Source organism: Carassius gibelio, chromosome B7, assembly GCF_023724105.1.
Source record: "Carassius gibelio isolate Cgi1373 ecotype wild population from Czech Republic chromosome B7, carGib1.2-hapl.c, whole genome shotgun sequence".
In the NCBI taxonomy this organism is placed as follows: Eukaryota; Metazoa; Chordata; class Actinopteri; order Cypriniformes; family Cyprinidae; genus Carassius; species Carassius gibelio.
This window is the reverse complement of record NC_068402.1, coordinates 5,927,958-5,952,542: the sequence shown is the minus strand read 5'-3', so window position 1 is coordinate 5,952,542 and position 24,585 is coordinate 5,927,958. Positions and strand designations below refer to the sequence as shown.

Here is a 24,585-nt window from a genome sequence, read left to right as displayed (position 1 = left end):
AGAGAGCGGTAAGGCAATAAGATTGCTCTTTAATGGCAAATTTTTCCATTAAACACTTATTTAGTCTTAATTTTACGTCCTTCTCAATACATATGTACAAAGCCTTCACAATCCTCCATCGAGGTGTTAACCAATCGTATCTTCCCACGGCCTCTTCTTGTCTTGCTTCGAATTACTTGATTTTCCTGTTGACATTGATGCTGCTGACTGCTGAAGGGGGTTATGGGTAAAAGTCTGCCTCAGAGGACCTTTAAAAAAAGGGGCAGGGATAAATGGAAATTTAGAACAGCAAAAAATACAACTAAACATTAAATATAGCTTCACAACTGTGCACCATTTATAGTATGCAAACAGAGATACAAGTTCTTTCAACAGAATACATTTACATTTTCATTCTGTAACAAATAGTATTATAATTTCAGAGGTTTGGAGTCGGTAAGATTTTTTTTAAATTTGAATTTTAAATTTTAAATGTATGCATTTAGCAGACGCTTTTATCCAAAGTGACTTCATGTGTTCCCAGGGAATCGAACCCCCAACCTTACAGATGCAAATGCTCTACCAATTGAGCTACAGGAACACTTTTTTTTTTTGGTATTTTGAGCAGTAGTGCAGGCAGAAGACCCTCACCTTTGGCTGCCATATCCAGGTGTCCTTTAATTTTCCTTTCCCTCTCCTCCAGCTGCTGAGCCAACTGAGCATTCGACCATCCTGAGGCGAACAGATACAGAAACATTATACAGAGAGTATAAGACGGGCAAAATGCTAAGACAAATAGAAGTGGTTCAGATACAGAACGGCGTTGTTATAGTTAGCTTCCACTATTAAACGTCATTTTCAGTAATTGAAATAAAGCTGAAAACTAGAAATACTATATGAAAAACTCAAAAATGAAAATTACCTTGGCGACTATCTAAAATAATTTTGAACCGAAATACTCAAATTACTAAAACTGAAATAAAAAAGCTATACGTAAATATTAAGAAAATGGGTAGCACTTTATTTTACAGTCCTGTTCTCCATGTACATACTATGTACTTATTATAGTAATTACAATAACTATGTAATAACTAGGTACTAACCCTGAACCTACCCCTAAACCTAACCCTACCCCATGTATTTATCTTGTGTTACCAGAACTTTCTTAGATAAATACACTGTAAGTTCACTATAAGTACATGTACTGTAAAATAAAGTGCAACCAGAAAAAGCAATAAAAGCACATAAAATTACTAAAACTTGAACTAAAATTACGGTTTCAAGTCCTTACATGTACTTACAGTGTATTTATCTAAGAAAGTTCTGGTAATACATGGTAACTACATGGGGTATGGTTAGATTTAGGGGGAGGTTCAGGGTTAGTACCTAGTATGTATAATACGTACATAGTATGTACATGAGGAACAGGACTGTAAAATAAAGTGCTACCAAAATCTCAGTATAGACATAAAACCTGGTTCAAAATTATAAATGTTATGTTAGTAGAGTATATAAATAACACTAAAGTAACACTGATACAGAAGATGAAGCAGAAAAAGCTTTTACCTTTCTTGATGCTTTTTATGAAACCATCATTGGGAGGAAGCGCTGAAGGTGGATGTGTGATGCGCTCCGGGATGCGTAACTTCTGTCTCACGACCGGGTGTCTCAGCAGGGCCACCTGACCCAGTGAGAAGAGGTTAGAGGTCATCCAGTAGGTGAACACCGCCTGTAAAACACACAGATCAAATGACACTGTGAAAATCATTACAGCATGACAAGAGAAGACGGATCAGATCCCACAACAAATACACTTGAGAAGGGAGGAGTGTGAGAGACTAACCGTGGGGAAGTTAATGGTCATAGGGAGGATCACAAAGGGCATGATCCTGAACACAGTCTTCATGGCCTTCAGATTGGGGTTGTCTACACCAGATTCGGCTCCCAGCTGTTGAAAAACAATTTAAAATATGGTTGCAATACATAATAAATGTGTCTTTTAAAAAAAAACACCAATATTACTTATAGTGACTACAGTTTTAGTTTCTGAAGCCATACAATAACTTCGTATGAGATACAGACCAAAATCACAATGTACAATGCCGAAATGTTGTCACAATATGCTTTCCCTGTTTTAAATATTTGCTCCATTAGAGAAAGTAATTCAAATGGTTTTTGGAATGACATGAGTGTCAGTAAATTGTCAAGTATGAACAATTTCCATTAACTACTCCTTAAACAATTACCTCTAAGATGGCAAACATTGTGCCAGTCACGGCAATGGGGAGAATGTAAAATGGATCAGCAGCGGTTAGGTCTGGGAACCACCAGAGGCCGCCTGTCTGCAAACTTGGCACGGGGAGATACGCCATCTTCCGCAGGGCAATGAAGAAAGAGATGAAGATTGGAGCCTGAAGAGTAAACGGGATGAAAAGAGATTTATGATTACTAAGCAGCTGCTGACTAACAGAATTTTTCACAATTATAAAAGCATTTAAAGCCACTGACCTGCACCATGGGAACTAGAAACCCACGCAAAGGGTTCACGTCATGTTTCTTCTGAAACATCATCAAGTCAGTGTATGCTTTTGAAACTGGAGAAAATTCACATTTTTGAAAAGAATTAAAAACAACACTAGAATGGGGACTATACGTTAAAGAACACCAAAAGATAGAAAGCAATATCAACTTGTAAGATACAATCATTTATACACTCTGACAATATAATAAAGGCAGAAAAAGAGAAAGAAAACGGCGTACGCAGAAGATGAGACACTTACAATCAAATTTGTTGCCACTCTGTTTGGCTTCGTTCATGCGGTTGGTGAGCTTGGTCATTTCTGGCATGACGTTGTTCAGTTTGGCTGCTTCCCTCTGTCCCTTTACAATGACTGGGAACACAACACACCGAGCTAAAATGGTGCCTGAGGGAAACAGACAGAAAGTTAAGCTCAATTCAAATAAAACAATAAGTTACACATTGAAAGAGTGAATAAGAATTCCACATAAATGTTTTTTTTTTTTTTTTAAATAGCACACCAGGTGGATGTTCAATAAGTACAATTATTCTACAGAGAACCAGACAAATAAAATGGAAATATTAGATGCACAGATTTATTGTTTATAAGTTTGTTTTTTTTCATCTCTGAGGATTAAGTGGTTTGTATTTCTTTAAAACAAAAGATGTAACAAGACGAAAGGCTGTTGAATGGATTTAAAAACATATTTTCATCAATAAATCACACTCATTATAAACACATTTCTACCTGCAATAATGGCCCCCCACCAGGGAAGCCCAATGCTAACATGCATGAACTCCAGCAGATTCTGGATCAGGCCCACAGGAGTGTGGCCGCCCAGGCCGAGCTCTGATAGGCTGACTTCAGCTCCAGCCTCCTGCAGAACATCCAATGCAGTGAGAGGAGCCTCTGTCATCTGCTCTGTGATTGGTGGCATGACTGCAGGGGCGGGGTCAGCAGAAGGACTTGGAATGGAGACTGGAACAGATACTGCAGGTTCAACTGCAGGTGAAATGCTCTGCACTGTCGTCTGTAAAATATGCAAAATAATTCTTAATCTAACACAGAAGTCAGTCCACATTAGGATCTTCGGAGACCCGTTTTCATTTAAGAGTACATAAAGTAACATAAATGCTCTGCTACTGTAATAAAACTCTATTTGAGGAACCTACCTGTGAGCTGCTGTGTCTGACCGCCACAGCACTGACCAGCAGGAACTGGCCATGATTGGGACAGCCAAGAAGTGCCCTAACTAGTGGACCTCTACTTCCTCTGCAGGTGTGAAGCTGTGATCTCGGTACAAACCACTGCAACAATTCAGAGGAAAAAGTACGAATGCACCATCAAACACAGGCTTTTTAAAAATACAATAAACTACGAACAATAGGATGTTTGGAATATTTACATTTATGATTAATATTATTATACATTCCTAATTATAGTACTTTACACATATACACACAGTCAGTCACACACACACACACACACACACAAATATACATACATATACATTTATATACACATACATATTTATTTATGTTTCTGTATATGTGTATATGTATAAATATATATAAATTAAACAAATAAACAATCATATAAAAATGTATGTTAAGAATAAGCCTAATGTTACTTAACATTGAAGTAAAGTGTTTTGAAGATAAAGTTAAGAGACGTGAACACCGGTTTAATCGGCACAACCTCAGCTATGCTATTAGCTTCTGTCAAAGTCATGTCATGTGGAGTACTCCGTTTCCGCGTATTTTGGGCAGCAAATTAAAACAGATCAACATGCCGCTCACCTTATTCCTTGTCGTAACAAAAGGAAGAGTGGAAATGCTCGCTGTGCCTGTTTGTCGAAAAATACATGTTGTAAGACATTCTGTGACAGCTCTGCCCCTGAGCGCAGCCATCTTGGATTGAACAAACACATTGTACGGCAAGCGCAAAGGGACAACTGCTCTTCATCTTCTTTTTTTGGTGTTTACTGGCGGTTGGCAACCTAACTGACTGGTGCATTACCGCCACCGACTGGAATACATTTATGGATCGGGATTGTGCTTTTATGACAAAAATAAACCATAAAAACCAATCAAAACAAATAAACAAACTAGAAATAAAATAATAATAATAATAATAATAAATACTATATTCTCGATTAAACTAAATAGTTTTCTTCTTCTTTAGATTTGATTGGTGGCTGACAACCAGTTTTAAAGATGCATTATCGCCACACACCACACGAGTGTAGTGTGGAGCTGTATATGACAAACAAGGGAACTTTTCCATCAATCCTGTTATTTTTTTAGGTAAATAGATGTTTGATCACATTCCTTCTAAAAGCGTCTGAACATTACATTTACAATGTTAATCTTAGTTAACCATCTTAGTCCTTTTATTCAAAGAAACTTTTCTGCTGCTTTAACTGTAATCTTTATTTTTTTCTGTCTTATTGAATGTTTGAGCTGAGCAATTTATAAATAGCTCAAACTCATTTCTTCCCACATTTAATATGTGGTAAACTTTAGTTTACTACATCCATTACATGAACTTGTGTGACCTGCTGAGCTTTTCCTGTATACAAGCCCTGTTTGCCTCTTTCTTGCAATTTCTTGGTTGCATCAGATTAAGAAATCTCTTGTGCATGCTTACTTTTCTGAATCTCTGCAGGTCTTTTGTGGACTTCACGCCCTCGAAAAGCAAAACTATTCTCCGCTTCACAATTGCAGCATTTAATTTTAATCCCTCTTTCACAATTTCCATTTTCATGATCACCAGCACATCTTCCACATCTTTGCCTGCCCTTGCACATTGCCTCTATCAGTGTTGCCAAATTGGGGATTTTGTCACCAAATTTAGCTACTTTCTCATTGTAGCTTTTTTTCCATTTTTGGCAACAAGGTGCTATTTTAGCTATATTTAAATAAAAGTTTTTTTTTTTTTTTTTTTTGCTGTAGGCCTGTGACCTCTCACGTTTGCTTTAAATCATGCCAATGAGTTTTCGCAGAGTATGCCATGCCTGCAGGTTGATGCACACCACAACATTTGATTACATAAGGGCACCAAATTCTCAATGCATGAACATCTTGTTTTAACCATGGACACAAATGTTATACCACAAATCATGCACAGTCATGTCAACCAGATACTGAGAGACACAGTGCATCATTGTGTCGTGTGCTGGGATGCAGTATTTTGAACTTACTTTGTAGTTATAGAGTGTGTTGACTGAAATAAGATTGTACGAATAAAGTTTTTGTTTTTGGAGAATCATAATATCTCTTATTGTTGTATTTGAGTAGGACAGGGATGCACTTTGGTGACACATAAAACAAATTCCCAACATTATGTGTCTTTTCCAAATATATATATATTCTTTTATCTTTTCCAAATTTACCTGTTTTTTTCACTTTACTTTGTTTTCATATTTGGCAACTTTTAGTGAAAAATTGAGACTTTTGAGGATGGTTCTAGAGATTTTCTAAGGGGTTTATCAACACTGCCGCAATATGTCAAAATTTTTGACATTTAAAGCATCTTAGTGGCGGAGGAATATAAGGTCTTACCTCATAACTCATATATCCAACATACACTTTGCAAGGCAGATTTTCTTCTTCGAATTTCCTTAATCTGCTCCATTAGGATCCCAGTAATCACTCCTTGTATTATGTTCTTTTCAAAAATTGTTCCCTGTACCTTTTTGCCTTCAATTTTATGTATTTTGGCAGCTTTTTGTTGTTTTTTTCCATTTTTGCTAAATATCATTAATGATCATTAATTACTTTGCACTTTTGACATCCCCTACCAGTTTACTGCTTTAGTTAACTAAATTGACCAAATGAAGCACCATCTTGATCCAGCTTCCAGAATAACTTCTATTCTTCGATACTATCTCTATCTTCAGCTCAACTTTGCTAAATATCTGTACATTCCGACATAGACATTCACAGTCTGGCCACACCCAAAGCACCTCCAAAGGGACAACACGCTTTGGTGCGTCCGCCTTCAGATAAAACCAAGACATTTACACTGAAGATTTGCTTGATAAGTCTGTGTGTGCTGACTGGCTGAGGACATCATTTGGGTATTTGAGGGATTCTCGACTGTAGTTTAGTAACGTTATAGAAAAATAGATATAACTTAATTTGAAACGCAAAAATGACGGAAGATCATGACTGGGACGAAGATTTGGAAGAAGCAGACGCCGCGATAGCAAGAGTCTTCCAGCACTTGAGTATTGACTTTTATCTTTTTTTTTTTCATTTAAATATTTATTGATGTGTTTGAGATAATGGTAAAAAATAACATTATTTTGGGAAATGAAAAACAACGATAGCAAAACCGAAAGTGAAATTGGCCACGACTAATTTTGAAAGTGAAGTTGACCAAAAAAAAATAAATAAATAATAATAATAATTTGTATTATTGCTTTTCAAATCCAGATGTCCACAAACAGCATACTGATGAATCAGGTCGTAATTCTGAAGTACGGCCATCAAATGAAAGAGTGGACTTCGGTGAGTTGACCAGCCATCGATCAAATTAATCAGCATTTTAATCGAAATTAAATTTCAGCATTTGGTCTGTGTGTGTACTTAAAGTATTTTGTTGTTGTTGTATAAGTTGCATTGCCCTGTGGTCATCGAATGCCGACAGACTATGTTGTTGCTTGGTTCAAGTATTATCTTAAACAGGTTAGTGTATATTATTTAAACTGTTCACATATTGACTGAGTTTAATGTCTATGCTACAATTTTATCTTCAACTGGTTCTTGTCTTTCAGAAAAAGACTGCGTTTTCTTGCCCTCGCAAATCCTGCAGTGTGAATCTCTCTTATCAGGACATCTGTCAGCTGATACCACTGACAGACAAACAAAGGGAATTCCTTGAGGAGAATCTCGCTCTACTTGTTGCTAGAAGACTGTTTGACTTTAAAGCCGTAAGAGATATCATTTTGTTTGCTGTTTGCATGCATATGGCCTCTTACACAACAAGTCATCTTTATTTATATAGCACTTTTAACAATACAGACGGTGTCAAAACAGCTTTACAGTATTAAATAGGTAACTAGTGTGTAATAATGCAAAAGGACAACAGTAAACCATCAATTTTCAATTAAAGTGAGTTCATTCATTGATGTCATCATCCAGCTCATATAGCATCAATAGTATCTGTGCAATAAAGTGCATAAAGTATCCAAAACACATCTGCTTGTCAATGCTGCAGTGTCCCGGATGTCAGTCTAACGTGGAAAGACGAGATCGAGGTAACCTGTGTGTAAACTGCACTATCTGCACGGCCAACCTGAAACGAAATTACTACTTCTGCTGGAACTGCCGCAGGGAATGGAAGGGGCCGACCAATAATGCTGTGCGGTGTGAAAATAATAACTGTGGACAGAGAGTGGTAAATAAAATCTAACTGAATTGACCAAATAAATGTGTTTTATCAAACATATCACCTTTTCTGACAACATATTACGATTTGTTGCATCCGAACAGAGAACTTCAGATCCACTTACACCATGCACGCCTGAGTTTAAAAAGAAAATGCTTCAAGAAAAGGGAGATGATGTAAGTTATCATTAAAACAGATATCTTGGTAATGGATGAGAGAAAGTACTATGTCTATGTGTTTGTTGTATATTTTTTTTTATTTTGTCTTAAAATATTATGTGCAAATTAATAATAATACAATTCTTCTTCTCTGTCTAGATATACCCAGTAAAAGACAAATCCACGGACAGGAAACGTTTGGCACTGCTTATCAACAATGTCGAATTTAGAAACTTAAATGACAGGGCTGGGGCAGACAAGGATGAGGTGAATATGGAGGTGCTGCTTAAAGCTCTGGGTTACACTGTGATCACACTCAGAGACCTCAGTGCACAGGTGCATTTCACTGTATTTAAACCATATAAGCCAACTTTTTGTTTCTTTTTGATATTTGATATTGATGCTCTGATGTTCAGGGTATGCATGCTGCCTTGCGAGACTTCGCCCAGCGAGAGGAACACGTTAAATCGGACAGCTGCTTTGTGGTGTTGATGTCCCATGGAGACTCCCGTGGAATCTGTGGGGTTTTTGACTCTTTCGATAATGAAGATGAAGAAGACGTTCTTCAAGCAGATGAAATTTTTAATAGCTTGAACACTCCAAACTGTGCTGGATTGCTGGACAAGCCAAAAATCATCCTCATCCAGGCGTGTAGGGGTGGTGAGTTACAAAATACTATTTTAGGGGGAAAAAAGTGGTGTTAAGCTCAACTCTTTAAAATGTTGTCATATTTGATTTGTCAGAGCCTCATCCATTTCAAGCACCAATCTTTGCCAAATGCCCTCATATTATAGATGAAGAAGGCAGTGTGTATGTCCAGGACGCTGTGCCGACACGCAAAAGAGCAAAAGAGCACCGTGAAAAAGACTTCTGCTGCCTGAGATCCTGTACTCCAGGTGGATATTTCTGCACATTATTCTGCTCCATTTACTATAATATTAGATGAAACACACTAAAACTGATTACAATTCTGTCATCATTTACATCATTTACATGTTCATCCTCAAGTTCCAAATCAATTTGAGTTTCATTCCTTCGCCAAATTTGAAGAATGTGACCGAACAGTTACTGTTTCCCATAAACTTCCATAGTATGGGGGTGGGGGCGGGGGGTGGGGGGGTACTTTTAAAGTCAAAGGGAAACAGGAACAGTTTGGTCACATTTTCCAAAATATTTTCTTTGGTGTTCAGCAGCAGAAAGAAATTATGATAGGATCTTCATTTTTGGGTAAAGTGTCACTTTAATGCTGGATATACTGTTTTAGAATTGTGTTTTATTTAATTTGCATCTAAGCAATGATGTTCGGTCAAACCATCTAAGTCATCATTTGTATTCTCTACAGATACTGTGTCCTACAGAAACCAAGAGAGAGGCTCACATTTCATCCAAAACATTGTGGAAATATTTAATCAGGATGCCCACCAGGACGACATCGAGGAGCTCTTCAGAAAGGCAAAGTCACATTGTTTAGCAACACAGACATTAGTGCTGATATGTGTTATTTTTGATGGTTGATTGAATAGTTTATCTTTACATCTTTGTTATTTAGTATTGTTATCAGTAGTATTGCATATCAGTTACAATAACTAGCCAAATACCATATTTAGGTTATGTGTAGTCTATGTTGTAATATTTATTTGTTATTTTTAAACAGGTCATTAAGAAGTTTAAGATGTTGCATCCTTGTCAGATGCCATGCAAGGAAAGAGCAACATTATCTAAGAGATTCTACCTCTTCCCTGGCTTGTAGGACACAGGAACCACAACTTCTGACTTCATTGACATGAGTTATGCGCCTCTTTATTGTCATCTCAGGAATTCATGTTTAGAGAAAACAATGATTTTGCACATTCATATAATCCTTGATTGAAAGTAAACAGATTTAGCTTGTCATCCAGCTTGAAACTTGACTTATAAAAAGAATATTTTACAAATAAAGTTAAAAACAGTTGATTAAAGGATGGGCAAACTAATGAGCTAGTTCTGTTATACTTAAGTAATGTTCTCCATGTTAAACTATACTATTTTCCTACAATTTATTTGAAAAGAAAAAAGAGGATTCCCGTATTGAAATATAATGACCATCAAATCAAGAAAATGAATGTGGATGTACTTTACTGTGAACATGATGTATTAAATCTTTATTCATTTTATTTACTGCTTTGTTCAGTTTGTTTAGATTATAAATACATTCTGAACCGTTCACATGCCATTACATGATTTAATGTTGACCTGTTAGTTTGCTAGATCTGATGGCTTAGATATCATTTCTTGTAACCACTCAGCTGTAAAGGTTTGATTTCCTGTAATGTGAAACTGAAACCAGCAACAACTGTGATCCCTGAAAAACATGTCTGTTGCAGTAAAGCCTGGAGGTGTGTGTTATATGTCTTTGAAATCACACAGATGGAATGAGGCTTTGATGCAGTATGCTACAATTTAATAAAAAATCTCAAATATACCATGCACCTGAATAAGAGTTTGTCTAAACTCACTAAACAGTTGCTGGTATTATGGTATTTTGTAAAACAGCCATGTTTTTAGTTTAATTTCGTTATTTATTTATTTTTATTTTCATTCATTTTTGTTTAAACGGACAGTAATTCTCAATGTTGTAGCCTACGTTATATTCCATGTGCAGGTGTTTCCGTTTTAATACATTTTTCCTCTGCGTTCAGAGTTCATGAAATACAGCGTGTATCTAATAAAAGTTGGTTTTGGAAATCTCTTTTCTTCTCCTGCTTTGGTGAAATCATGGATCTGAAATCCGAAGCTATGTTATGTTGTGAGAAATGGGCTTGCAGGGTTGAGTTATTAAATTAATTAGATCTAAAACATTTGAAACATATCAGGTCTAAAACATATGAGAAATAATACGCTTTGAGGCTTCAAATGCAAATACATGCAAATTACAGCAGTTTCATTGGTTGCTCTCGCCAAGAAGTCTTTCCTAGTTTCCTATCTCGATCGTCCCAAGTTTCCAGTTTTGTTTTGATTGAATGTGATTCAGCTCTCGATATCTTCTTTCTCTCTTTCTTTGGTTGACGATTAAGCGACTGAATCCATCACTGAAGGGTAAGAACATAGTACATTTGATTAGACTTAATTTGGTAGCACTTTATTTTACAGTCCTGTTCCTCATGTACATACTATGTACTTATTATAGTAATTACAATAACTATGTAATAAATAGGTACTAACCCTGAACCTACCCTTAAACCTAACCCTACCCCATGTAGTTACCTTGCATTACTAGAACTTTCTTAGTTAAATACACTGTAAGTACACTATAAGTACATGTTAGTACACGTACTGTAAAATAAAGTGCAACCCTTAATTTGATAAGACGTGGATACGATTAAAAAAATTGATGCACTGAATTGTAAAACAGTTTAGCAATGGTTTTACGAACGAATTGTTGTCTTGAGTATTTGAAACTTTATGCTTTTTAATTGTGGTAAATAGAAAAGCGATATATATATATATATGTTACATAGGTTTTGATTCTTGATTTGTGTATATGCTATAAACCTGAAAATCAAGGTTGACTAAGCCAGGATGGCTATAGACCCTAAGGCAAAACTAATATGCTACACACCCAAACTTGTCAAGACAAGAGGTATTTGGCTTTGTGATGCTTTCAACTTCATCAGACACATTTTTAACATTATTAATTGCAATAAATAAACAACTACTTGTCTAAAACAATCCAAAACATTTACCAGTGTGACATCGTTTTGTTTAATTTAGGGAAAAAACTAAAATGCCAGATGTGCTTGTTAGATTTTTAGCATGAATAACAACAGCATTATAGGATTACATTTTTAAATAATGTAATTTACTTTTAGAATTTGAAAATATGGAGCTAATGAAAAGTTTGATTGAAATGTGTTTTCCCCCTCCTATTTCTATTTGTCTGCTAAATCCATTTGCTCTAACTGAAGTTTTTTTGTTTATGATTTTAGCTGTAAAATCATGGCTTCCTTCAGCAGTGTGTCGAAAAATAGCTTCACATGTTCCATATGTCTGGACGTGTTCACTGACCCTGTAACCACTTCCTGTGGCCACAACTTCTGCATGGTCTGCATCAGGAGCCACAGAGAGCACAGTCCATGCCCAAGGTGCCCACTGTGTGGGAGGGAATTGGACTCAAAACAAGATCTTAACATAAACAGAACCATTAAAGAAATTGCAGAGGACATCAAAAGGAAACGGGTCCGGGGGGAGACTGAAGTGTCCTGCGACAGTTGCCCACAGACAAAAATGCGGTCTGCTATTAAGTCATGCTTACACTGTGGAACATCTTTCTGCGAGTCTCACTTGGAGCCCCATAAAACTGCTGAAAAACTCAGGAAGCACAAACTAATTAACCCTGTGAAGAATCTTGAGGAACATATTTGCAAGAATCATGAAAGACCTCTGGATCTTTACTGTAGAGATGATCAGACGGCCATCTGTCAGTTCTGCACCGAGAGTGACCACAGGACTCATAATACTGTTCCTCTGGAGAAGGAGAGTTCGGTAATTATATCTAACTATGAAAATGAACAAAATGCAACTAAATGCATGCTGATGCTATAGTACATCCATTTCTTTCTCCTCAGAAATTGCTGATGAATAAAAAGACTGCGGTGCAGCAGAAAATTCAGGACAAGTTGCGGAAGATAAAAGAAATTAAACATTCATTGCGGTTTAACAAAGTAAGTAGCATTGATTTGATTTATAGGATTTTATTTCTGACGAAATTATGCATTGCTTTTAAACTTGTTTTGTCAGTCAACTTTCTCAAGATTATTTCATTTTTGTAAGCGCATGCTTTGACAAGGTTGTGATGATTTTCCATTTAAATCTTCTTAACAGCAAGCCAATGAGAAGGAGACTGAAGAGAACATCAAGTTTTTTAAGGACGTCTTTGACAGAAGCAATACGGAGTTACTTGAGCTCACAGAGAAACATCATAAAGAAACAGAAAGACGAGGAGAACAGATCATCAGAGAGCTAGATGAAGAGATCGTGGAGCTCAAGAAAAGACAAACTGAGCTGGAGAAGCTGTCGCATCCAATGGATTTTACACAAGTCAGTCTTTCTCAACAAACCATGGTAAGAAATTAAGCAACATGCACACTTGGCTTAAGGGTCTTTTCCCCCTCTGTTGTAGATTATTAGCCTCCTGCGCAACCCCAAACATACCAGCCGCTCAAAAACCATCAGCTTTAGCGCTCTTGAACATGGAGGTATTCTGAGGAACACCATATCTAATCTTCAAAGCATCCTGGATGAGAAAATGAGAGAAACTGGTAAATATTCACCATGTAACCAATCATATTTACTCCATACACTCTTTAATCAGTCACAAACCGTTTTTTTTTTCATTTGTAGTTGGCAGAGAGCTGCGGAGTATAAAACATTATGCAGGTATGGTAAATCTGACTGCTTAAAAAGTTACATTTAGCAACAGTTAAACTCTTAACGGCCGATTCATACTAAAAAAAGGTGACTATAGAGGTAACAATAACTATATTATCATCCACACCAATGGACAATAACTGTTTATTTGAAACATGTGCTGCTGTGATTATATTGGCGGCCTTTAACTTTACTAAAACTGAAATATTGACTTGGTCAAAAGTTATAAACATGAACCTTTATATAATTTTTCAGTGGATGTGACACTTGACCCTGACACGGCTCATCCTGAGCTCATGCTGTCTGACGATGGGAAAAAAGTCTGGAATACAGGCAAGTCAAAGAAGATTCCTGACACCCCAAAAAGGTTTGATTTTTGCTCATGTGTCTTAGGAAAGGAGGGTTTCTCCTCACAGAAATTTTACTATGAGGTTCAAGTCAGTGGGACGGAGTGGGATTTAGGTGTGGCAGAAGATTCCATTGAAAGAAAAGGGCAAATTGGGCTCACCCCAGAGAAAGGATATTGGACGATATGGCTGAGGAACAGGGATGAGTATGCAGCGAATGATTGCACCCCTGTCCCTCTCACCTTGAGACAGAAGCCAGTGAAAGTGGGAGTGTTTGTGGATTTTGAGGAGGGTTTGGTCTCTTTTTATGATGTTGAAGCCAGGTATCATATCTATTCTTTCACTGGGCAGTCTTTTCCTGGAAAGTTATATCCGTATTTCATGCCTGAAGAATGTGAGAATGGGCAAAACTCAGATCCTCTGATCATTACACCTGTTGACTCAGTCGAATAAATCATTTTTTTAAAAGAACTTGTCAAATGAATTGAATGAAGTCTTTGCAGTCTTAACCCTCTCAGACCTAAATGATGTTAAATGCTTTATTTGCTAATGCAAATAAATATGTGGTTAAATCATTAGATTCATTAAGTTCCATTTATGTTGTTTCTTTTACATTTTCAGAAATTGTTATGAAAGTTGATTATATATTTTGATTTTAATATCAGCATTCTTCAAGAACTTCATTTATCAATGTTAAATGTTTTTAAATCAATAATGTACAAAAAACATGCAGTGATTCACCACATTCCGAATGATTTCATCTTCCCTCATTATTCACAGTTTTTGTGTAATTTTTTGTCTGTAAGACTCAAGATGTTTGATCTTTTTAATGGTATATGGATTTTTGTCTTCTTCATCTTCTTCTAGTACAATGCTTTAATTCTCTTTTTGAAATTGCACTATACACTGATGTCATGCTGCTGAGTTTAAGCAGTTCTGGGGTGTAATTGTGACCAATAGTGATGTAAATGACATGGCACTTTTTCTGACAACTACAGACCACTTTACCAAGCTTGCTTTTTTTATGAAATAAATGTGTCAATAGTTTGCTCAATTCTTTCATGCTTTCTCCCATTTGTGAAGATAATCGTCATATGTTTTATAGTTGCTGAATGTAGTCAATTTCTGAAGGCATGGAAAATACCTTGTTGTTGATTGCTACATTTACTTATTGTTGTGAACCAGAAAATCACATTGGGGCCAGGGTCACATAATAATAATAATAAAAAAAGAAAGTTCAATGGACTCTTTGGTCACAGTCTCTGATCCACTTTCACAAGGAAGTAATTTCCACCAAGGATGATGTTGCCTACTGTACTTTTCCCAGATCTGGAAGGCCCTATTAGAAGGATCCTTAAAGGATGTGTTATATATATTACCTATAAGCTAATCAAACCAAAAAACAAATCTCCCTGTGTTACAGTCATCAAAACAGTACCACATTTAATTTTCATAAGATCTGATGATTGCATCCTTATATGGTTTAATTATCCTAAAGAGACAGACCAAGGTTTTTAATGTTTAGACTATTTTGTATTGATTTAAATAGCAATTAACCTTTGGTATGATGATTTATTATTGATCCCTCATTGGAGGTACTTGGAGGTAGACTGAGAGGTACATCCAGATGACAATCATTCTTGTTGTATCTCATCTGTATGTAATCAAAGTCAAACCTTTTGATATGCAGAGTGAGAAGAGGGGTATTCATCTGTTTCACTCCACTGCAAGAGTTGGGAAATTGCAAGGAAACCAATAATCTGAATGGGTGATGGATGTTTACATTTTCATTGAGCCTCTGTTTCTGTGTTTTGGTCACATTCATCACAGTACAACCAGTCATTACTAAAGTGATCAGCGAAAAGAAAAAAATAAGAAGTAGAATGGTCATAAAGAACTGTATAGCATTAGGCAGTAATCACAATACTGCATTTATAAAAACATTTTATGGTTATTTGAATATGCATCGAATAAGCCTATTTTGCATCCGAATTGACCTCAGAAGAAAGTTGCATTTTCTTCTGGTACATGGAAGAAATTCACAAGAGGACAAGCACAATCCTGCCGATTAATCACCTCATAGCCTACCAATAAACACGTCCAACTTAAAAAGTTAGTTTTACTTTCGAATTCGCGCGTTAAAGAACTTGAATGCAGAAAATCATTCAAAACTGATCATTTTATTAGGATATAATATAATTCATTTAAGAGAAGAAAAAAACTAAGCAGGAGTTATTAATTGTAGCCTAGGCTACTTAATAAAATAGGCTAAGTCAAAGAAGTAACGATCATAACACAATCAAAGATCATTTTCTTCATGGATAAAATTCATGAGAAGGTTTTCAAAGACTGCTGTGATTATCCCGTTCACAGGTTAAAGATCTCCATTTACAATATCCAACAGACCCCACATTCATAATAGGCTAGCTAACAACAAATTGAGTCATTAGCCAAAAAATGTAGAAGTGTCTCTGTGTTTAAAACGTTTCTCGTCCTGTCGACGAGATTCTTAAGGTGGACTTCATTCCGGCAGGGACTCAGTTCTTCTTAGCTTGTCTGGAAACCTCCGGGTAGACGCAAGACCATGAAGAGAGTGGAGCGATCCTTAATTTGGTGGTGTAAAAACGTGTCAGCGTCTTCTAGTTGTTTATCTGTGTACAGCAGCCTCAGTGATGATGGATCATCCCCTATGGTGAGATATAAGAAGGAAGTTTAAAACGTTCGAATAGAATTCTTATGAAATTTTTCGAAAAAAAGAAAAGTATAGGCTACATTCCATTATAGTCTCCGTTATTAACAAATGCTTAAATTAGGCTATTGCGTATAATTAGGATAAAAGTTAGCTCTATTTTTTTTTACGATGGCCACCATCGGTAACAAACGTAACCGGAAATAAAACGACTAACTTTTTAAGCAATGTAGGCTATAGCTTACTATGTAGGCTATTTAATTACACTTTGAAATTAACATGATCTTACCTGCTTGTCCAGGCAATTTTTCTGCTAATTTCTTTTTGAATTGCAAAATTGTCATTTTGTTGAATTCTTCCTCTGATGTCGCAACATCGACCGTTTTCTTCTCCCCCTTTATCCCGACCACTATGATCTGGAAAATCTTTCCCATTTTAGGAGAGCACCTATGAAAGTTAGGCTACTGCAAACAAAACAACCTCTGAACCGCGGACGTTTCACTTTCTGTTTTATACGCTTGAGTGTTGACGCCCTATAGCCTATATTATTTGATAAAAATTAAATAGGGTCATATTCTTTGCTATTTAGATAATAACAATTAGAAAAAAAAATATCAAACTATTTACTTTTGTCGTTCAGATGTCTCATACATTTATTCTGTATGTAGATTATAAGCTGCAGCAAAGAAGAAAACACAAACGCTGGTAATTTAGCTACTCATTTTAGCCTATAAACTTAACGTGACAGGTGTCTCAACCCCTCTGCCGAGAAGCCATGTGACAAACTAGAAAGAAAACATAACTCTGTCAACATATGACCTAGGTTTCATTTCTAAACCGCCTGCTGGAGAAACATGACGGAACAACAGAGGGAAGAAAAACGCTACGATCCCGACGACAAAACACTTAAGTTTGTAACGCGCCAGGATGACATAAGTATGCATATAGCCTTACATTTATGTAAACTCACGTTAGATGAAGATGACAGTCATGTCGGTAGGGTTTCTTTTTGCTTTACATAGGATATATGCATAGAGAAGTCAAAAACAAGTGCGCTTTGTCTAGTTGCATATTGACAGCGCGTATAAAATGAGTAACAAAAATCTCACAGTAATTTAATAGAATATTAAGCTATTTTAAGGCAATTTTTAGGCTACTTATTTCCAGATCATTTATCACACTTGAAATGGAGATTTCGTTTCACAAAGTGTCCAGACATTTTGGTAAACTGATTATCTATGTATTGCATAAAGAAACATTGTATTTCTTTATTTTTAATTGATGAGTCTATGATGAGTCATTAGTCCAGAATTCCCATGCAATCATTTAAGCAGTTACTTTGCATCCTTAGAATGTTGCATTAAATTAAATGTATGATATGATTATTAATATTTGTCTTGAACCCTAAGACACCAGTTAGCCTAACTAATTTACTTTCAGCTGGGGATGATGACCCCGAGACTCGTCGTGCTGAGATGTCATGTGGCCATGCAGTGACTCCAGAGTCACTGACTGGATGGTGTCGTAGTCTGCTGGACCAGGTAAGATGTTTATTCAAACTAATGCACATACAGTAAACTAATAGCATATCATATTCACAGGGTCAGCACAAGTTCCTATGCCCTGCACTTCAAGAAGGCACACTACAAAAATGCAATGCAGAATGGCCCTATGTTGAAGTGCGGAGGTTGGCTGCACTGTAAAAAATAATTCAGTGGCTTAGTAAATTTCACAAAAATAAAGAGCTATATTTACTTAATAAAATCTTTTGAAATCATTTAAGTGATATTTTGAGTGGGTCAGGTTAAAAATAATAATTAAAAATCCAACAAATAATTTCTCTAAAATTTACATATATTATTTAAGTTTATTTAATGAAAATAAATAAGTATTTAACTAACTAATTATATTTTTAATATACCCTCAATATTTCTGGTGAATTCTAATATAAATATTTGATAATTATTTACTTGTACTGATCTGTTTTAGAAACTAAAATTATTAAGTATTTCCTACCAATTTTCCTAAATAAAGTTCCAGCTTAATAAAAAACGGTTTAAATAAATTAAGTAAATTTCGCGGCTAAAGTGAAAAATCTGCTTTCCTCAGCAGAGACGTCGACTAGCCATACTCCTCACAACTCCTGGTAAGTAAGGTTAGTCAGCTAATCCTACTTACGTTTGTAACACTTTATTATAAAGTTAATAATTAAGCATTTCCTAACAATTGTCTTTGTATTTTACGTCATCTTCAACAAGTTTCATAACTTAATCGAAGTCACCTGAAGGACGGCGTTCCTGAGTTTCCTCAGCAACGGCAAGACCCGCACTCCTCTCATATCGGGGTACGTTATGTAATTTAGCCAGCTTAAACTAAATATGTTTGTGATGTTTAATTCAGAAGTTAATTATTAAGGATTTCCTAACAATTGTGTTTGTATTTTGCGACATCTTAAGAAGTTTAACGAGTTTCGCGGCTCAAGCAAGAGGCACCTGTCACTGAAGGACTGCTTGACGTGAACAGCATTACTCGAATTTCCTGTAAGTAGTCATTTTATAACGATGTATATTTGCAATACTTTATTCAAAAGTTGATTTAAACATTGACCGTGTGTACGTGTACATAACAGTGTAGTTTTCTAAGTTAGTTAGTGGGGCAGCGATATGTATGTTAGGGGTTTTTTTTGGAGTGGATTAACTTTCGTACTATTTGGATCACCGTTTAACCGCCATTTGAAAGTCTAACGATAAGTGTACCGTGGTCCAGCAACTATAACTATACATGCCCAATGGAAAACGATTTTGTATAGGTTCCCCTTTGGGGTCAGTGGCTTGTCAAAAGGGAACACATCATTTATGAACTTTCAAATGACATTCTGTCTTGTAAAAAGCTGTCACGTTGTTGTAAAACATCATAATTACTACATGAACTCAAGTATGAGCTCTTAAATAACCACTAAAAATACCATGCAAAAGTATTTAAAATGGCGTGGACATAACATAGACTGGTGCGTTTTAATCAGCTCCCACTATAGGGAGTCAGCCAGTTTAAGGCCTGCTCCGTTGTAAAATCATTCTAGTGCACTGAAACCTAGATCACATACAATATCGGTCAAAAGTTTGAAAACAGTAAGCTTTTTAATGTTTCTAAAATAAGTTTCTTAAGCTCATTAAGCTTGCATTTATTTAAAAAAAAAAATAATGCAGAAAAAACAACCGTCTATTATCCCCCCCTACCCTCTATGGCTATTTGGCTGGTAATTTTTTTAGGGTTACTCGCCAGACTGATATAATATTTATATACACACACACACACACACACACACACACACACACACATATATATATATATATATATATATATATATATATATATATATATATATATATATATATATATATATATATATATATATATATATATATATACACATACACATACATACATACATATATACATTAAAGCCGAATTTTCATTCCATTACTCCAGTCACCGCAGCTGTTTCAAAACAAATCCAGACCTGGTGGGTATTGAAGGACAGCGGAGGCTGGGGGAGGGGTACATTGTTTTAATTTTAATTAAAGTAATATTTTTGTTCCCTGAAACAGATCAGTTTAATTTTGCATCCTTAAATAGTTTGATAGAAATTTCACAAATATATTATGTGTATTATAAATAAACAATTTGTTAGTCAAATACTAAATTGTTTTAGTGGAAAAAAAAGATAAAATATAACTGTACATTTTAGATAAAATTAACTGTTGTATTTTTAGTCAATTATTATGTTTACATTTATGTATTTGGCAGACGCTTTTATCCAAAGCAACTACATTGCATTTCAAGGTACACATTTACAATCTTATAATATTCAGAGATTTTATTAAGTTCATAAAGTTAAATATTATTGTAATATTTACTAAGCCACAGAATTATTTAGAGGGTTAAGGGTTGAGTGTGAGGGTTAATGCAATGCATATTTTTTTTCAAGTAGTGCAATTAAACAAGCTTTTTTGTTTCAAAACCATTAGTCATTTTACTTAAATATTAAACATGTTTATAAAGAAATTGGTTGAAATAATGCGGACCTCAATAAAAGCCTATAGCATTGATTTAAAGCATAGAAGCTCACAGTTAGTCTCTTTTCATTTTTCTTTTAGGTTTATTGTTAAAAATAAATGTCCCTATGTAGAAAATTAACCTGTCCTCTTGTTAAGAAGAATGCTGTTAATTTTTGCAACTCCTCCCCCTAGTAAACTTTGTTTGAGATTTTACCTATCATACGGTCCAACAGAATGTTTGCTTCTTCAGGTGCTATTTGTTTTGTGTATTTATCGCTTTCTTGTAACATTCAGGTTTGAATGTTAGCTCTAACCAGTTATCTTTAAAATTTGCCTGTAGGGTTCAGCTGATCTACCCGTCTTCGTACACGCAGAGTTGGCAGAGGAGGTCATAAAAATCTACATCCTTCGGGACAATGATGGGGCAGTCAGCGATGTAGGAGTTGTGATTGAGGGCATCACTGTCCTCCGCAGTCTTGGGAATCTCAGCAGAGTCTGCTGCTATCTTTTGGGAGTCACGTATGCATTGGATTTGAGATATCCCAAGACCCACAAATACAGGTCCTTCTCAAAAAATTAGCTTATTGTGATAAAGTTCATTATTTTCCATAATGTAATGATAAAAATTAAACTTTCATATATTTTAGATTCATTGCAAACCAACTGAAATATTTCAGGTCTTTTATTGTTTTAATACTGATGATTTTGGCATACAGCTCATGAAAACCCCAAATTCTCAAAACATTAGCAAATTTCATCCGACCAATAAAAGAAAAGTGTTTTTAATACAAAAAAAAAAGTCAACCTTTAAATAATTATGTTCAGTTATGCACTCAATACTTCGGGAATCCTTTTGCAGAAATGACTGCTTCAATGCGGCGTGGCATGGAGGCAATCAGCCTGTGGCACTGCTGAGGTGTTATGGAGGCCCAGGATGCTTTGATAGCGGCCTTAAGCTCATCTAGAGTGTTGGGTCTTGCGTCTCAACTTTCTCTTCACAAAATCCCACAGATTCTCTATGGGGTTCAGGTCAGGAGAGTTGGCAGGCCAATTGAGCACAGTAATACCATGGTCAGTAAACCATTTACCAGTGGTTTTGGCACTGTCAGCAGGTGCCAGGTCGTGCTGAAAAAACGAAATCTTCATCTCCATAAAGCTTTTCAGCAGATGGAAGCATGAAGTGCTCCAAAATCTCCTGGTAACTAGCTGCATTGACCCTGCCCTTGATAAAACACAGTGGACCAACACCAGCAGCTGACATGGCACCCCAGACCATCACTGACTGTGGGTACTTGACACTGGACTTCAGGCATTTCCTTCTCCCCAGTCTTCCTCCAGACTCTGGCACCTTGATTTCCGAATGACATCCAAAATTTGCTTTATGCTATATTATAATGCTATATGCCAAAATCATCACTATTAAAACAATAAAAGACCTGAAATATTTCAGTTGTTGTGCAATGAATCAAAAATATATGAAAGTTTAATTTTTATCAATACATTATGGAAAATAATGAACTTTTATCATAATATAAAATTTTTTTGAGAAGGACCTGTACTCACTTGAGTTGTTCCAAAAACTGTTTCTTGAGCTGGATCCTCCAAAACTCTCTGTTAATGTTCAGAGGTTAAAAAATTATCTTCTTGCACAGTAGTGGTTCATGATCATCCCACAGAATGGGTATTCCTGATGGAAGTGTTTCTGTTATCGGATTAATTCTGTTGAAGGGATAGTTCACTCAAAAAGATGATGTTGTCATAATTTACTCTCCCTCAATTTGTCCCAAACCTGTACGAGTTTCTTTCTTCTGTTGAACACAAAAGATATTTTAAGTGAAGTGACGTGACATTCAGCCAAGTATTAAAGAGTGTTGGTTAACGCATTTAAAGGTTGCCATTGACTTTGCATAGTAGCCTTTTTTTTTTTTTTTTTCCTATCATGGAAGTCAATGGCAACTTTCAACTGTCTGTTAACCAACATTCATTAAAATATCTTTTGTGTTCAACAGAAGAAAGAAACTCTACAGGTTTGGGACAACTTGAGAGCGAGTACATTATGACAACATCATCTTTTTGGGTGAACTATCCCTTTAATATTGATGTAAGTGTTGCTTTTTTTTTATGGTTTAATGAGTGGTAATGAGTGTGACTGCAAATGGCTGGTATGCACCAGGAACAAAGTAAGATGTCATTTCTCTTACGGCTATCATATTTTACATGTAATCTACTTGAATACTAAGATGGATGAAATGTTTCATAAGGTTTAATCATTTCCCTTATGGCTGCTTTACAGTTTTTAATTTTTGCAATCTACTGGAATATTAAAATGGATAAAATGTTTCAAAGGTTGATTTTAGACTTTGTCTGATGTTTAATTGATAAATAAATGTTTAATAAAAAATGTGTTTCTTTCTTTATTTGGTTTTATTATATTAATTGTAAAGGGTAAATGGTGTAAAAAAAAGTGAATGCAACATTTTGATAATTTATAGTCCAATATTAAGTTAAATTCACTTTTACATGTAGTAAACGTAGCACATTTGTTTGGTTAAATTTCATCCAATATTTCAATTATATCTACTCAATATTTTTTGTTTATTTTACATAGAATTACAGTTGTGGTGTTTTATAATTTTGATTATATCTAATTAATTTTATTTCTCATATAAAGTTATTCAGTTATTCAGATTTACTTAATTTTTTTACTTACAATTACTCAATTTAAACAGTACATTTCATTGATTTCACAGCTTTAAAATTTACTCAATTTTTTTGAGTGTAAAAATGTTTCACCAAAAAAATTGAGTAAATAATAGTTAAACTTTTTACAGTGTGTGCTGACTCAAGAGGAGCAGAGCCATTTTGAAGAGATGATGGCTGTCCTTGCCGCAGCCGAGTACTGCGAACACAAAACAGTGAGTTACTAGCATCAATCACAACATATAAGCAATAATAATTGCATTCTTTAATAGATTCATAAAAGTCAGCACTCCGTGTTTTTTTTTTGTAATACCATTAACTGTTCTTTAACTTTATCTTCAGTGTCCTGGATGTCAGACATTCGTCGAGAGAGCTGACATTATCAACCTCTGTGTCATGTGCACAATCTGCACGGCTGAGAAGGGTCAGACATTTCAGTTCTGCTGGCAGTGTATGAGAGAGTGGAAAGGCCCAGGCCCTCGATCTGACCGCTGTAACAATCCCGACTGCACTAATCCTGACATTGAAAAGCTGGCAAAATGTTGTTATATATCGCTACCTGAAGTCAACAATGTGAGCTGTCCCTCAATGCGAGCTTGCCCCACTTGTGGCTGCCTTGCGGAGCATGACACAACAGGGTGTAAGAATCTCATATGTATTCGCTGCAAGGTAGAATTCTGCTTTGTTTGCTTGAAAGTCACTAAGGAATGCTTGAAAACAAGCGGTCACTTCATTGCCTGTTCAGATGGGGTCGCACCACGACAGACTTCCATTCCTACCTGGAGAAGAAACTGAAAAACATTGAAGAAACCAAACCTAAATGATGTTAACGTGACATGATAAAATGTGAAAACTCTGTAGCTTGAATGCATTGAATGCATTGCAAGTTGCTTTGAATTAAAGTTTGTAGTACCATGTAGTAAACTATATTTAAATGTTTATTCCGTTTGTGCATAATAATAAAAAAAAATCATGCACAGTATATAAGGTCAAGGCTTTCTGTCCATTGTTCTTATATTGACAGTTTTATTCTCTCAATAGAACGGCATGTTCTTCACAACTTAACTATTTGCTCGCTCCTGCAGAGGCATAAGTGAGAGTGAATTTGAAGATGTTTTCATATTTTAGAATGGTCACATGACAAAATGTTCTGACAAAGTTAGCTAAGAAATATTGTGCTGTAAGGTAAAAAAAAAAAAATTAATAAAACCTTTCTCGGTTTGAGTATAGCTATGTGACAATGGTCAAATTTGAAATGCAATTTCCCTTAAAGTCTTTAAGGTTTTTGAAAATGTAAAGTAATAAAATCATGACAGATGTGATGATAGGCAGGCT

At 35.6% G+C, this 24,585-nt stretch overlaps 5 protein-coding genes across 6 annotated transcripts; 3 read left to right on the top strand and 2 right to left on the bottom strand.

Annotated features, from left to right (window-relative positions):
• Positions 1 to 9: 9 nt before the first annotated feature.
• On the bottom strand, positions 10 to 4,465 carry oxa1l (OXA1L mitochondrial inner membrane protein). Its single transcript, XM_052561270.1, has 10 exons — positions 4,298 to 4,465; positions 3,671 to 3,805; positions 3,246 to 3,528; positions 2,760 to 2,903; positions 2,488 to 2,573; positions 2,226 to 2,390; positions 1,823 to 1,927; positions 1,546 to 1,708; positions 631 to 711; positions 10 to 248 (listed from the first exon to the last, which is right to left on the bottom strand). The coding sequence occupies exons 1-10, from the start codon at positions 4,406 to 4,408 to the stop codon at positions 127 to 129; spliced, it is 1,395 nt and encodes a 464-aa protein (XP_052417230.1). The 5' UTR covers positions 4,409 to 4,465; the 3' UTR covers positions 10 to 126.
• A 1,674-nt stretch (positions 4,466 to 6,139) lies between these two features.
• On the top strand, positions 6,140 to 10,706 carry LOC127961949 (caspase a). 2 transcript variants are annotated; one of them, XM_052561268.1, is made up of 11 exons: positions 6,140 to 6,729; positions 6,938 to 7,012; positions 7,119 to 7,189; positions 7,279 to 7,434; positions 7,722 to 7,901; positions 7,997 to 8,068; positions 8,210 to 8,386; positions 8,467 to 8,710; positions 8,794 to 8,946; positions 9,393 to 9,502; positions 9,705 to 10,706. In XM_052561268.1, exons 1-11 carry the CDS (start codon positions 6,654 to 6,656, stop codon positions 9,798 to 9,800), a joined length of 1,410 nt encoding a protein of 469 aa, XP_052417228.1. In that variant the 5' UTR covers positions 6,140 to 6,653; the 3' UTR covers positions 9,801 to 10,706. The 2 variants fall into 2 exon arrangements, with proteins under 2 accessions (XP_052417228.1, XP_052417229.1); XM_052561269.1 differs by having other exon boundaries at positions 6,386 to 6,729; positions 8,845 to 8,946; positions 9,705 to 10,701.
• Positions 10,707 to 10,870: 164 nt separating this feature from the next.
• Positions 10,871 to 14,381, top strand: LOC127961946 (E3 ubiquitin-protein ligase TRIM39-like). Its single transcript, XM_052561265.1, has 7 exons — positions 10,871 to 11,125; positions 12,016 to 12,571; positions 12,655 to 12,750; positions 12,911 to 13,126; positions 13,209 to 13,347; positions 13,430 to 13,465; positions 13,712 to 14,381. The coding sequence occupies exons 2-7, from the start codon at positions 12,026 to 12,028 to the stop codon at positions 14,254 to 14,256; spliced, it is 1,578 nt and encodes a 525-aa protein (XP_052417225.1). The 5' UTR covers positions 10,871 to 11,125; positions 12,016 to 12,025; the 3' UTR covers positions 14,257 to 14,381.
• A 1,583-nt stretch (positions 14,382 to 15,964) lies between these two features.
• On the bottom strand, positions 15,965 to 17,073 carry zgc:194655 (uncharacterized protein LOC794380 homolog). The gene is made up of 2 exons (XM_052561274.1): positions 16,782 to 17,073; positions 15,965 to 16,490 (listed from the first exon to the last, which is right to left on the bottom strand). Exons 1-2 carry the CDS (start codon positions 16,924 to 16,926, stop codon positions 16,351 to 16,353), a joined length of 285 nt encoding a protein of 94 aa, XP_052417234.1. The 5' UTR covers positions 16,927 to 17,073; the 3' UTR covers positions 15,965 to 16,350.
• A 221-nt stretch (positions 17,074 to 17,294) lies between these two features.
• On the top strand, positions 17,295 to 24,232 carry LOC127961956 (uncharacterized protein DDB_G0292642-like). The gene is made up of 5 exons (XM_052561275.1): positions 17,295 to 17,428; positions 17,933 to 18,033; positions 18,094 to 18,183; positions 23,382 to 23,465; positions 23,593 to 24,232. Exons 1-5 carry the CDS (start codon positions 17,347 to 17,349, stop codon positions 24,043 to 24,045), a joined length of 810 nt encoding a protein of 269 aa, XP_052417235.1. The 5' UTR covers positions 17,295 to 17,346; the 3' UTR covers positions 24,046 to 24,232.
• The last annotated feature ends 353 nt before the right edge of the window (positions 24,233 to 24,585 follow it).